Source organism: Ceratotherium simum, chromosome 6, assembly GCF_057802395.1.
Source record: "Ceratotherium simum simum isolate JZ-2026a chromosome 6, ASM5780239v1, whole genome shotgun sequence".
In the NCBI taxonomy this organism is placed as follows: Eukaryota; Metazoa; Chordata; class Mammalia; order Perissodactyla; family Rhinocerotidae; genus Ceratotherium; species Ceratotherium simum.
The window spans coordinates 28,357,379-28,370,880 of NC_141905.1; the positions used below are offsets into that span (position 1 = coordinate 28,357,379).

A 13,502-nucleotide genomic window follows, 5' to 3' on the forward strand; every position below is an offset into this window, starting at 1 on the left:
CTTTACTGAGCAAGATAGTATGGTATAGTGGAAAATTCCCAGGAAAATGCTCATTATCTGAGTTACCATTCCATATTTGTCGTGACTAGTTTACGACCTTGGGTAAATTTCTTTGTCTTGTTGAGACTCTCTAAAATGAGCGAGTACCAGATTAACTTTAAGGTCCTTTCCAGGATTAAAAATTTATGTCTTTTATTAATTATACTATATTAAGCACTAGGAGAGATGCAAAGATGCATCATCTGCAGCATTTATTCATCTGCCCTCAGGACACTCAACAGTCTGGTGAGTGAAACAGACTGGTACATAACTAACTGTAATACAGAATTTCAATGAATGCTGTAGTAGAGGTACAAATAATAGTGCTGTGGGGCTCACAGGAGACAGACCAATAACTATTAGGATGGGGCAGTCTCGGAAGGCTTCATGGAAAATGTGGCATCCGAGCTGAGTAGTGAAAAATGAAGAGAACCCTTTGCCAGATGAAGATGGAAAGAGAGGCATTTCAGGGCTGGGGAACAGCTTGAGTCAAGGCACAAAGGAGGTAGCAGAATTCAGGGTACATCAATTAATTCAGTGTATGGTACAGAGAAATGAAGAGAAAGGAGAGGTTCTAAAAGGAGGTAAGAAAGAAGAGAGAGGCTGAGTCAGGCTGTAGAAAAACTTTGCAAGACTTGCTAAAAAGCTTGGGCTTCATTCTGTAGGTGATGAGGGACTCAAGCCTTATCTTACAGACTCACAGTAAAGGTTTTTAAGTCAAGGAGAAATAAGACCTCATGTGTGCTTCAAGGCAGAACTCTTGCAAAGATGTTTAAAAGAGATTTGGGAGTAGGGGCTTCAGATGTCAGTTCATAGGTTTTTCTTATAGTACAGGTGAGTGTTGATGACAATTCGACTTAGGGAAGGTTTTGTCATAAAGTCAGAAATCTGCAGAAGCAGGGTGTAGAATTGGGAAGCTTTGGGGGTGTTGAGGAAGAAACATTAAAGATAACTCAGGTTTCAAGCCTCACTTTTTGGAAGGATGGCAAAATCATTAAGAGAAAAGCCAAAAGAGAGGTTGATACAGGGGAAATAAGTTCGATTTTAGATATGTATTTAGGATGCTGGCAAAAATCTGGGTAGAAATGTCCATCAGGTCGCAGTTGGTAGATAGTGCTTAGAAGGCTGTGAGTGGGAATGTCAGAAGGTTATGAGAAGAATTTTCTACAGGACTCATGAAAGGTTCGGTGGGAGAAAGAATGGCATTCACTTATAACAGTCCAAGAAAAGTATTAAACAAGTAAAACGGGGCTTCAACTGGGGTAGAAGTTTCCAAGAATAAAACTGAAAACACTTTTCTGCAAAAGATAACCACTGTTGCTATTTTTCTTTCTAGTTATTTTACTATGTAAAAAATATTTTAACAGTCAAGATCACCCTATATATAGTTGTATATGCAGTTTTGTCACTGACTATATTGTGAGCATTATCTTATGTTACTAAAATTTTTTCATAAATATCTTTTTCTGGAAAGAATAAATTAGAGAAAAATGTCTTTACAGCAATATGTAGAAGCAGGGACATACATTGTTTTGGAGATTGAGCTGGACAAAGCCTTGGTTCCAAAGCGAATGCCTGAGGAGCTAGCCAAAAGGTGTGTAGCAATGGTTTTCATACTTGTTTTGCAAAAATAGTTTAGGTATTAATAAAAGGAAGTCATTTTGTCCCTATAAATGTAATTTCCCCTGGGCTAAGCAGCAGACAGTTTTCTGGTTTTTTCCCAGATAAAGTTTCTTTTGTTAACTGTTGTTTTCTTATTACAAAAGCACTATATGCCCATTACAAAAAATTTGATAAAATTTAGATCAGCAAGAAAGCATATAAAAACACACATATTTCTACTCACCCAGTGATAACCACTTTTAAAACCTTAGTATTTACCCTTCTTTAGTTATTATAACACCTCTATATTACACACACACACAAACCACATTATGTATAAATATATGTAATTTTTAAAAACTATTTTTATATAGTACCATAGTGCTTTGATTGTGTTTCTAGGAAGTTGTCCATTTCATCTAGGTTATCTAATTTGTTGATGTACAATTGTTCATAGTATTCTCTTATTATCCTTTTTATCTCTGTAAAATGGGGAGTAATATCCCTACTTTTATTTCTGATTTTAGTAATTTGAGTCTTCATTCTTTTTTTCTCAGTCCATCTACCTAAAGATTTATCAATTTTGTTGATCTTTTTAAAGAACCAGCTTTTTGGTTTTGCTGATTGTCTCTCTCCGTTGTATTTACCTCTACTCTAACCTTTATTATTTCCTTACTTCTGCTAGCTTTCAGTTTAGTTTGCTCTCCTTTTCTAGTTCCTTAAGATGTACAGTTAGGTTATTGATTTGAGAGCTTTCTTCTTCTTCTTCTTCTTTTTTTTGTGAGGAAGACCAGCCCTGAACTAACATCCAATGCCAATCCTCCTTTTTTTTTGCTGAGGAAGACTGGCCCTGGGCTAACATTCGTGCCCATCTTCCTCTACTTTATATGGGACGCCACCACAGCGTGGCTTAACAAGTGGTGTGACGGTGCGTGTCCGGGATCGGAACCAGCCAACCCCGGGCTGCTGCAGCGGAGCATGCGCACTTAACCGCTTGCACCACCGGGCTGGCCCCTCTTCTTTTTAATGTATGTGTTTAGAGCTATAAATTTCCCTCTGAGCACTTCTTTCATTGCATCCCATAAGTTTTGGTATGTTATGGTTTTGTTTTTATTCATCTTATGGTATTTTCTAATTTCCCTTGTGATTTTTTCTTTGACCTATAGGTTGTTTAAGTGTGTTGCTTAATTTCCACATATTTGTGAATTTTCTAGTTTTCCAGTTTCCTTCCAGTTATTGATTTCTAGTTTCATTCCATTGTGATTAAAAAAGATACAGTCATGCACCACATAACGACGTTTTGGTCAATGACAGACCATATATACAATGGTGGTCCCATAATATTATAATGGAGCTGACAAATTCCTATCGCCTAGTGATGTCATAGCCATTGTAACGTTGTAGCGCAATACATTACTCAGTGTTTGTAGTGATACTGGTGTAAACAAACCTACTGCTCTACCAGGCGTATAAAAGTATAGCATTTACTATTATGTACAGTACATAATACTTGATAATGATAATAAATGACTATGTTACTGGTTTGTGTATTTACTATACTACACTTTTTATCATTATTTTAGAGTGTACCTTTTCTACTTATAAAAAAAGTGTTTACTGTAAAACAGTATACCATGTTATGCTGGCAGCAGCCTCATACATCTCATGTGTACCGCATCTCTTGATTGTATCATTTTTTTCTTATGCGTGATTTAATCTCATGTTGTTTTGTTCATCATGGCCCCTAAGAGTACAAAATCCACTTCTAGTGTTGCCAGTAAGAGGCCATGTTGAGTGATTGACCTGGAAATGAAATTAAAAGTGATTAAGGACTACGAAGGTGGAAAATCAGTGATGGTTATTGCTCGCCAGTCAGGCATGTCCGATCCTACCATAGCCATGACCTCGAAGAACAAGAACAAAGTGATGGAAGCTGTTAGAGGATCTGCTTCATCAATGGCAATGAGAGTAACAAAAAATTGAGAAGGGCCTCTATCAGACATGGAGAAACTTCTAATCACCTGGGTTGAAGACCAGACACAGAAATGTATCCATTTCAGCACCATGACGATCACAGCCAAAGTAAAAAGTTTGTTTGCGATGTTGAAAGAAAAGGCTGGACCCAACTACCATGTTGAATTTACTGCTAGCTCTGGGTGGTTTAAATGATGCAAGAAGTATTATTCATTACATAATGTGAAAGTGACTGGTGAGTCTGCAAGTGCTGATGTGAAGGCAGCTGAAGAATTTTTGGAAACTCTAGATAAGCTGATTGTGGAGGAAAATTACCTGCTAGAGCAAATATTCAATATGGATAAAACCTTCTTATTCTGAAAACTGATGCCTGAAAGGATTTTCATCAGTAAGGAGGTCAAGTCAATGCCAGGTTTCAGGGGTTTTAAGGACAGGATAATAGTCTTGCTTGGGGGCAATGTTGCAGGCTATATATTGAAATCCTTTGTGATTTGGCACAATGAAAGCCACAGGGCCTTCAAGCATATCCATAAGCACACACTGCCAGTGTACTACAGGAGCAATAAGAAGTCATGGGTGACCCAGCTCCTCTTCCAAGATGCCCTCCTGAATTGCTGTGCCAGTGAAATAGAAAAGTTCTGTTTGGAGAATAACATACCTTTCAAGATTTTGCTTATTGTTGACAGTGGTCCTGGACATCCTCCTTTTATTGGTGATCTTCATCCCAATATCAAAGCAGTATTTCTTCCTTCAAACACCACCTCTTTGATCCAACCAATGGATCAAGGAGTTATAGCAGCTTTTAAGGCCTACTACCTGAAGAGTACCTTTGTCCAGGCTATTGCTGCAACTGAGAAAGACACTGAGAAGACACTGATGCAATTCTGGAAGGATTCCAACATCTATGGCTGCATCAAGACCTTGCTTGGGCTTGGGGTGATGTCACCAAGGAGTGTATGAGTGGCATCTGGAAGAAGACACTCAAGAGGTTCATCCATGATTTCAAAGGATTTGCCAAGGATGAGGAGGTTGCACAACTCAACAACACTGTGGTTGAGATGGCAAACAACTTTAATCTGGGTGTGGATGAGGGTGACATTGAGGAGCAACTAGAAGTAGTTCCTGAGAAATTGACTAATGAGGAGTTCTTGTAACTAAAACAGAAAAACATAGCTGAAGAAGAGGCAAGAGAAAAGGAAACTGCAGGAGAAGAATAATCCCCAAGAAAATTCATACTGACGAGTTTAGCAGAAGCTTTTGCAGACCTCAACAAGCTCCTTAAAAAGTTTGAAAACATGGACCCCAACACCAAAAGGTTTTCATTAATAGAGAAGAATGTTCATGGTGTATTATCTGCTTACAGGCAAATAAACCTATGATGAAAAAAAGAAATAAACCAGGCAAACCACCATAGACATATTTCTGAAAAGAGTGACATCTCCTCAAGAAGAGCCTCAGGCAAGTCCTTCAAGAGATATTCCAGAAAAAGGCATTGTTATCATAGGAGATGACAGCTCCATGCATGATATTGCCCCCAAAGACCTAGTGGGACAAGATGTGGAGGTGGAAGACAGTGATACTGATGATCCTGACCCTGTGTAGGCCTAGGCTAATATGTGTGTTTGTGTCTTAGTTTTCAGCAGAAAAGTTTAAAAAGTGAAAAAAAATTTTTTTAAATAGAAAAAAGCTTATAGAATAAGGACATAAAGAAAGAAAATATTTTTGTACAGTGGTTCCATGTGTTGGTGTTTTAAGCTAAGTATTATTACAAAAGTTAAAAAAAATTTAAAAGTTTATAAAATAAAAAAGTTACAGTAAGCTAGGTTTAATTTATTATAGAAGAAAGAAACATTTTTTAAATAAATTTAGTGTAGCCTAAGTGTACAGTGTTTATGAAGTCTACAGTAATGTCCTAGGCCTTCATATTCACTCATCACTTACTCACTGACTCACCCAGAGCAACTTCCAGTCCTGCAAGCTCCATTCGTGGTAAGTGCCCTATACAGGTGTACCATTTTTTATCTTTTATACCATATTTTTACTGTACCTTTTTTGTTTAGATATGTTTAGATACACAGATAATTACCATTGTGTTACAATTGCCTACAGTATTCAGTACAGTAATATGCTGTGCAGGTTTGTAGCCTAGGACAATAGGCTATACCATATAGCCTGGATGTGTAGTAGGCTGTACCACCTCAGTTTGTGTAAGTCTACTCTATGATGTTTGCACAACGATGAAATTGCCTAATAACGCATTTCTCAGAATGTATCCCCATCGTTAAGTGACACATGACTGCACTTGGTACGATTTCAGTTTTTTAAAATTTATTGACAGGTGTTTTTGGCCTAATATATGGGCTATTCTGCGGAATGTTCCATGTGCATTGAGAAGAATGTGTATTCTTTAGTTGTTGGGTAGAGTGTTCTGTATGTGTCTGTTAGGTCTAATTGGTTTATACTATCATTTAAGTCCTCTATTTCCGTATTGAGCTTCTGTCTGGTTGACCTATCCATTATTGAAAGTGGAGTATTGAAGTCTCTATTATTGAAGAACTGTCCATTTCTCCCTTCAATTTTCTCAATTTTTGCTTTATATATTTTAGGGCTCTGTTAAATACATATATATTTATAATTGTTATATTTTATTGCTGTCTGGAGCCTTTAATGCTCTTCTTTGTCTCTTGTAACCTTTTTTGATTTAAAGTCTATTTTGTCTGACAATCTGGAAGAAATGGATAAATTCTTAGAATCATACAACCTTCCAAAACTGGATCAAGAAGAAGTAGAGAATTTGAATAGACCAATCACCAGTAAGGAGATCGAAACAGTAATCACAAACCTCCCCAAAAATAAAAGTCCAGGACCAGATGGCTTCCCTGGTGAATTCTACCAAACATTCAAAGAAGACTTAATACCTATCCTTCTCAAACTCTTCCAGCAAATTGAGGAGGGGGGGAAGCTCCCTAACTCATTCTACGAAGCTGACATTACCCTGATACCAAAACCAGACAAGGACAACACAAAAAAAGAAAATTACAGGCCAATATCACTGATGAACATCGATGCAAAAATCCTCAATAAAATACTAGCAAATCGCATACAACAATACGTTAAAAAGATTATACACCATGATCAAGTGGGATTTATTCCAGGGATGCAGGGATGGTTTAACATTTGCAAATCAATCAACGTAATACACCACATTAATAAAATGAAGAATAAAAATCACATGATCATCTCAATAGATGCAGAGAAAGCATTTGACAAGATACAGCATCCATTTATGATAAAAACTCTGAATAAAATGGGTATAGAAGGAAAGTACCTCAACATAATAAAGACCATATATGAGAAACCCACAGCTAATATCATCCTCAATGGTGAAAAACTGAAAGCCATCCCTCTAAGAACAGGAACCAGACAAGGATGCCCACTGTCACCACTCCTATTTAACATAGTACTGGAAGTCCTAGCCAGAGCAATCAGGCAAGAGAAAGAAATAAAAGGGATCCAAATTGGAAAGGAAGAAGTGAAACTGTCACTATTTGCAGATGACATGATTTTATATATAGAAAACCCCAAAGAATCCACCAGAAAACTTTTAGAAGTAATAAACGAATATGGTAAAGTTGCAGGATACAAAATCAACATACAAAAATCAGTTGCATTTCTGTACACTAACAACGAAGTAGCAGAAAGAGAAATTAAGAATACCATCCCATTTACAATTGCAACAAAAAGAATAAAATACCTAGGAATAAACTTAACCAAAGAGGTGAAAGATCTGTACACCGAAAACTATAAAACATTTCTGAAAGAAATTGAAGAAGACACAAAGAAATGGAAAGATATTCCGTGCTCTTGGATTGGAAGAATTAACATAGTTAAGATGTCCATACTTCCTAAAGCCATCTATAGATTCATTGCAATCCCTATCAAAGTTCCAACAACATTTTTCACAGAAATAGAACAAAGAATCCTAAAATTTATATGGAACAACAAAAGACCCCAAATAGCTAAAGGAATCCTGAGAAAAAAGAACAAAGTTGGAGGTATCACACTCCCTGATTTCAAAATATACTACAAAGGTGTAGTAACCAGAACAGCATGGTACTGGCACAAAAACAGACACACAGATCAATGGAATAGAATCGAAAGCCCAGAAATAAACCCACACATCTATGGACAGCTAATCTTTGACAAAGGAGCCAAGAACATACAATGGGGAAAAGAAAGTCTCTTCAACAAATGGTGTTGGGGGGGCGGAGTCAAGACGGCGGCATAGGCAGACTCTGAACTCACCTCCTCCCGTGGACACAGCCAATTTACAACTACTCGTGGAAAAATTACCCCTGAGACAGAACTGAAAACTGGATAAGAGGAACTCCTGCAACAACGGACAATCCTAACTGGGGTAGAAGAGGCAGAGACTCCCTTCTGGAGAGGAAAAATGCCGCCGTCACAAGCCGCCAGCTTCACGGCCGCCGGGAGCAGCTACAGGCTAGAAGAGAATGGCATGATATATTTAAAGTGCTAAAAGGAAAAAACTTACAGCCAAGAATACTCTACCCAGCAAGGTTATCATTCAAAATGGAAGGAGAGATCAAAATTTTCCCAGATAAGCAAAAATTAAAGGAGTTTGTCACCAAGAAACCAGTGCTACAAGAAATGTTAAAGGGACTGATTTAAGGGGAAAAGAGAAGACCACAAATAGGAAAAATTATCTATTTCCACGATTAGAACGTAATGGATACAAATGCACAAAAAAGAGGTTGGATATGATATCAAAAACATAAAAGGAGGGAGGAGGGTAGTTAAAGAGTACAGCTTTCAGACAGAGGTCAAACTAAAGTGACCATCAATTCTGTATAGAAGAAGTAAGGAACAGAGAAGGACTACTAAAACACTGAGGAAAAAAAAAAAAAAGTTAAAAAATGGCAGTAAGTACATACTTATCAATAGCTACTTTAAACGTCAATGGACTAAATGCTCCAATTAAAAGGCATAGGGTGGCTGACTGGATAAAAACAAGACCCATATATATGCTGCATACAAGAGACACACTTCAGACCTAAAGACACTCACAAACTGAAAGTGAAGGGATGGAAAAAGATACTCACGCAAATGGCAATGAAAAAGAAAGCTGGGGTAGCAGTACTCATATCAGACAAAATAGACTTTAAAACAAAACTGTAAAACGAGACAAAGAAGGGCATTACATAATGATCAAGGGAACAATCCAACAAGAGGATATAACACTTGTAAATATCTACGCACCCAATGTAGGTGCACCTAAATATATAAAGCAATTATTAACAGACATAAAAACAGAAATAGACAGTAACACAATAAGAGTAGGGACTTTAACACTCCACTTACACCAACGGATAGATCATCCAAACAGAAGATCAATAAGGAAACATTGGCCTTAAACGACACACTAGAACAGATGGACCTAGTAGATATATACAGAGCATTCCATCCAAAAACCGAAGAATACACGTTCTTTTCAAATGCACATGGAACGTTCTCCAGGATTGATCACATATTAGGCCACAAACAAGTCTCCATAAATTTAAGAAGATTGAAATAATACCAAGCATCTTTTTCTGACCACAAAGGTATGAAACTAGAAATCAACTATAGGAAGAAAATCAGAAAAGCCACAAATACATGGAGATTAAACAAAATGCTACTGAACAACGACTGGGTTAATGAAGAAATCAAAGAAGAAATCAAAAATACCTGGAGACAAATGAAAATGAAAATACGACATGCCAGAATTTATGGGATACAGCAAAAGCGGTTCTAAGAGGGAAGTTTATAGCAATACAGGCCTATCTCATCAAACAAGAAAAATCTCAAAATAAACAATCTAACAATGCACCTAAAGGAACTGGAAAAAGAAGAACAAACAAAACCCAAAATCAGTAGAAGAAGGGAAATAATAAAATCAGAGCAGAAATAAATGAAATAGAGACCAAAAACAATAGAAAAAATTAATAAAACCAAGAGCTGGTTCTTTGAAAAGATCAACAAAATAGACAAACCTTTAGCTAGACTCACCAAGAAAAAAAGAGAGAAGGCGCAAATAAGTAAAATCAGAAATGAAAGAGGAGAGGTTACAACAGACACCTCAGAAATACAAAAGATTATAAGAGAATACTATGAAAAACTATATGCCAACCAATTCGACAATCTGGAAGAAATGGATAAATTCTTAGAATCATACAACCTTCCAAAACTGGATCAAGAAGAAGTAGAGAATTTGAATAGACCAATCACCAGTAAGGAGATCGAAACAGTAATCACAAACCTCCCCAAAAATAAAAGTCCAGGACCAGACGGCTTCCTGGTGAATTCTACCAAACATTCAAAGAAGACTTAATACCTATCCTTCTCAAACTCTTCCAGCAAATTGAGGAGGGGAAGCTCCTAACTCATTCTACTAAGCTGACATTACCCTGATACCAAAAACCAGACACGACAACACAAAAAAAGAAAATTACAGGCCAATATCACTGATGAACATCGATGCGAAAAATCCTCAACAAAATACTAGCAAATCGCATACAACAATACGTTAAAAAGATTATACACCATGATCAAGTGGGATTTATTCCAGGTATGCAGGGATTGTTTAACATTCACAAATCAATCAACGTAATACACCACATTAATAAAATGAAGAACAAAATCACATGATCATCTCAATAGATGCAGAGAAAGCATTTGACAAGATCCAGCATCCATTTATGATAAAAACTCTTGAATAAAATGGGTATAGAAGGAAAGTACCTCAACATAATAAAGACCATATATGAGAAACCCACAGCTAATATCATCCTCAATGGTGAAAAACTGAAAGCTATCCTCTAAGAACAGGAACCAGACAAGGATGCCCCACTGTCACCCCTCCTATTTAACATAGTATTGGAAGTCCTAGCCAGAGCAATCAGGCAAGAGAAAGAAATAAAAGGGATCCAAATTGGAAAGGAAGAAGTGAAACTGTCACTATTTGCAGATGACATGATTTTATATATAGAAAACCCCAAAGAATCCACCAGAAAACTTTAGAAGTAATAAACGAATATGGTAAAGTTGCAGGATACAAAATCAACATACAAAAATCAGTTGCATTTCTGTACACTAACAACGAAGTAGCAGAAAGAGAAATTAAGAATACCATCCCATTTACAATTGCAACAAAAAGAATAAAATACCTAGGAATAAACTTAACCAAAGAGGTGAAAGATCTGTACACCGAAAACTATAAAACATTTCTGAAAGAAATTGAAGAAGACACAAAGAAATGGAAAGATATTCCGTGCTCTTGGATTGGAAGAATTAACATAGTTAAGATGTCCATACTTCCTAAAGCCATCTATAGATTCAATGCAATCCCTATCAAAGTTCCAACAACATTTTTCACAGAAATAGAACAAAGAATCCTAAAATTTATATGGAACAACAAAAGACCCCGAATAGCTAAAGGAATCCTGAGAAAAAAGAACAAAGCTGGAGGTATCACACTCCCTGATTTCAAAATATACTACAAAGCTATAGTAACCAAAACAGCATGGTACTGGCACAAAAACAGACACACAGATCAATGGAATAGAATCGAAAGCCCAGAAATAAACCCACACATCTATAGACAGCTAATCTTTGACAAAGGAGCCAAGAACATACAATGGGGAAAAGAAAGTCTCTTCAACAAATGGTGTTGGGAAAACTGGATAGCCATATGCAAAAAAATGAAAGTAGACTCTTACCTTACACCATACACAAAAATTAACTCCAAATGGATTAAAGACTTGAATGTAAGACCTGAAACTGTGAAAGTTCTAGAAGAAAACATAGGCAGTACGCTCTTCGACATCAGTCTTAGCAACACTTTTTCAAACACCACATCTGACCGGCAAGAGAAACAATAGAAAAAATAAACAAATGGGACTACATCAAACTAAAAAGCTTCTGCACAGCAAAGGAAACCATCAACAAAACGAAAAGACAACCTAACAATTGGGAGAAGATATTTGCAAACCATACATCTGATAAGGGCTTAATCTCCAAAATATATAAAGAACTCATGCATCTCAACAACAAAAAAACTACCAAGCCAATTAAAAAATGGGCAAAAGACCTGAACAGACATTTCTCCAAAGAAGATATACAGATGGCCAACAGACACATGAAAAGATGTTCAAAATCACTAACTATCAGGGAAATGCAAATCAAAACTACAATGAGATATCACCTCACGCCCGTCAGAATGGCTATAATTAACAAGACAGGAAACAACATGTGTTGGAGAGGATGTGGAGAGAAGGGAACTCTCATACACTGCTGGTGGGAGTGCAAACTGGTGCAGCCACTATGGAAAACAGTATGGAGATTCCTCAAAAAATCAACGATAGAACTACCATATGATCCAGCTATTCCACTGTTGGGTATTTATCCAAAGAACTTGAAAACACCAATTTGCAAAGGTACATGCACCCCTGTGTTCATTGCAGCCTTATTCACGATAGCCAAGACTTGGAAGCAACCTAAGTGCCCATCAAGGGACGAATGGATAAAAAAGCTGTGGTATATATACACAATGGAATACTACTCAGCCATAAGAAACGATGAAATCCAGCCATTTGTGACAACATGGATGGACATTGAGGGCATGATGCAAAGTGAAATAAGTCAGAGGGAGAAGGTCAAATACCGTATGATTTCCTTCATTAAGTAGTAGATAATAACAACAATAAACAAACACATAGGGACAGAGATTGGATTGGTGGTTACCAGAGGGGAAGGGGGGAGGGAGGAGGGTGAATGGGATAATTGGGTACATGTGTGTGGTGATGGGTTGTAATTAGTATTTTGGTGGTGAACATGATGTAATCTATGCAGAAATAGAAGTACAATGATGTACACCTGAAATTTTTACAATGTTATAAACCAATGTTACTGCAATAAACAAAAAATTTAAAAAAAAAAACAAAAAAAAACAAATGGTGTTGGGAAAACTGGATAGCCATATGCAAAAAAATGAAAGTAGACCCTTACCTTACACCATACACAAAAATTAACTCCAAATGGATTAAAGACTTGAATGTAAGACCTGAAACTGTGAAACTTCTAGAAGAAAACATAGGCAGTACGCTCTTTGACATCAGTCTTAGCAACATCTTCTCAAACACCACGTCTGACCGGGCAAGAGAAACAATAGAAAAAATAAACAAATGGGACTACATCAAACTAAAAAGCTTCTGCACAGCAAAGGAAGCCATCAACAAAACGAAAAGACAACCTAACAATTGGGGGAAGATATTTGCAAACCATACTTCTGATAAGGGCTTAGTCTCCAAAATATATAAAGAACTCATGCATCTTACCAACAAAAAAACTACCAACCCAATTAAAAAATGAGCAAAGGACCTGAACAGACATTTCTCCAAAGAAGATATACAGATGGCCAACAGACACATGAAAAGATGTTCAAAATCATTAACTATCAGGGAAATGCAAATCAAAACTACAATGAGATATCACCTGACGCCCGTCAGAATGGCTATAATTAACAAGACAGGAAACAACATGTGTTGAAGAGGATGTGGAGAGAAGGGAACTCTCATACACTGCTGGTGGGAGTGCAAACTGGTGCAGCCACTATGGAAAACAGTATGGAGATTCCTCAAAAAATCAAGGCTAGAACTACCATATGATCCAGCCATCCCACTGCTGGGTATTTATCCAAAGAACTTGAAAACACCAATTTGTAAAGGTACATGCGTGTTCATTGCAGCGTTATTCACAATAGCCAAGACTTGGAAGCAACCTAAGTGCCCATCAAGGGACGAATGGATAAAGAAGCTGTGGTATATATA

The 13,502-nt window shown here is 37.0% G+C and overlaps 1 protein-coding gene across 1 annotated transcript in view; it reads left to right on the forward strand.

Moving 5' to 3' along the window:
* The window catches only part of CFAP70 (cilia and flagella associated protein 70), a 108,554-nt gene that overhangs the window by 49,806 nt on the left and 45,246 nt on the right, over positions 1–13,502 (forward strand). The window contains exon 13 of the mRNA XM_087432042.1: positions 1,542–1,633. Within this exon, the coding sequence (XP_087288168.1) occupies positions 1,542–1,633 (92 nt within the window). The remainder of the gene's footprint in view (positions 1–1,541; positions 1,634–13,502) is intronic.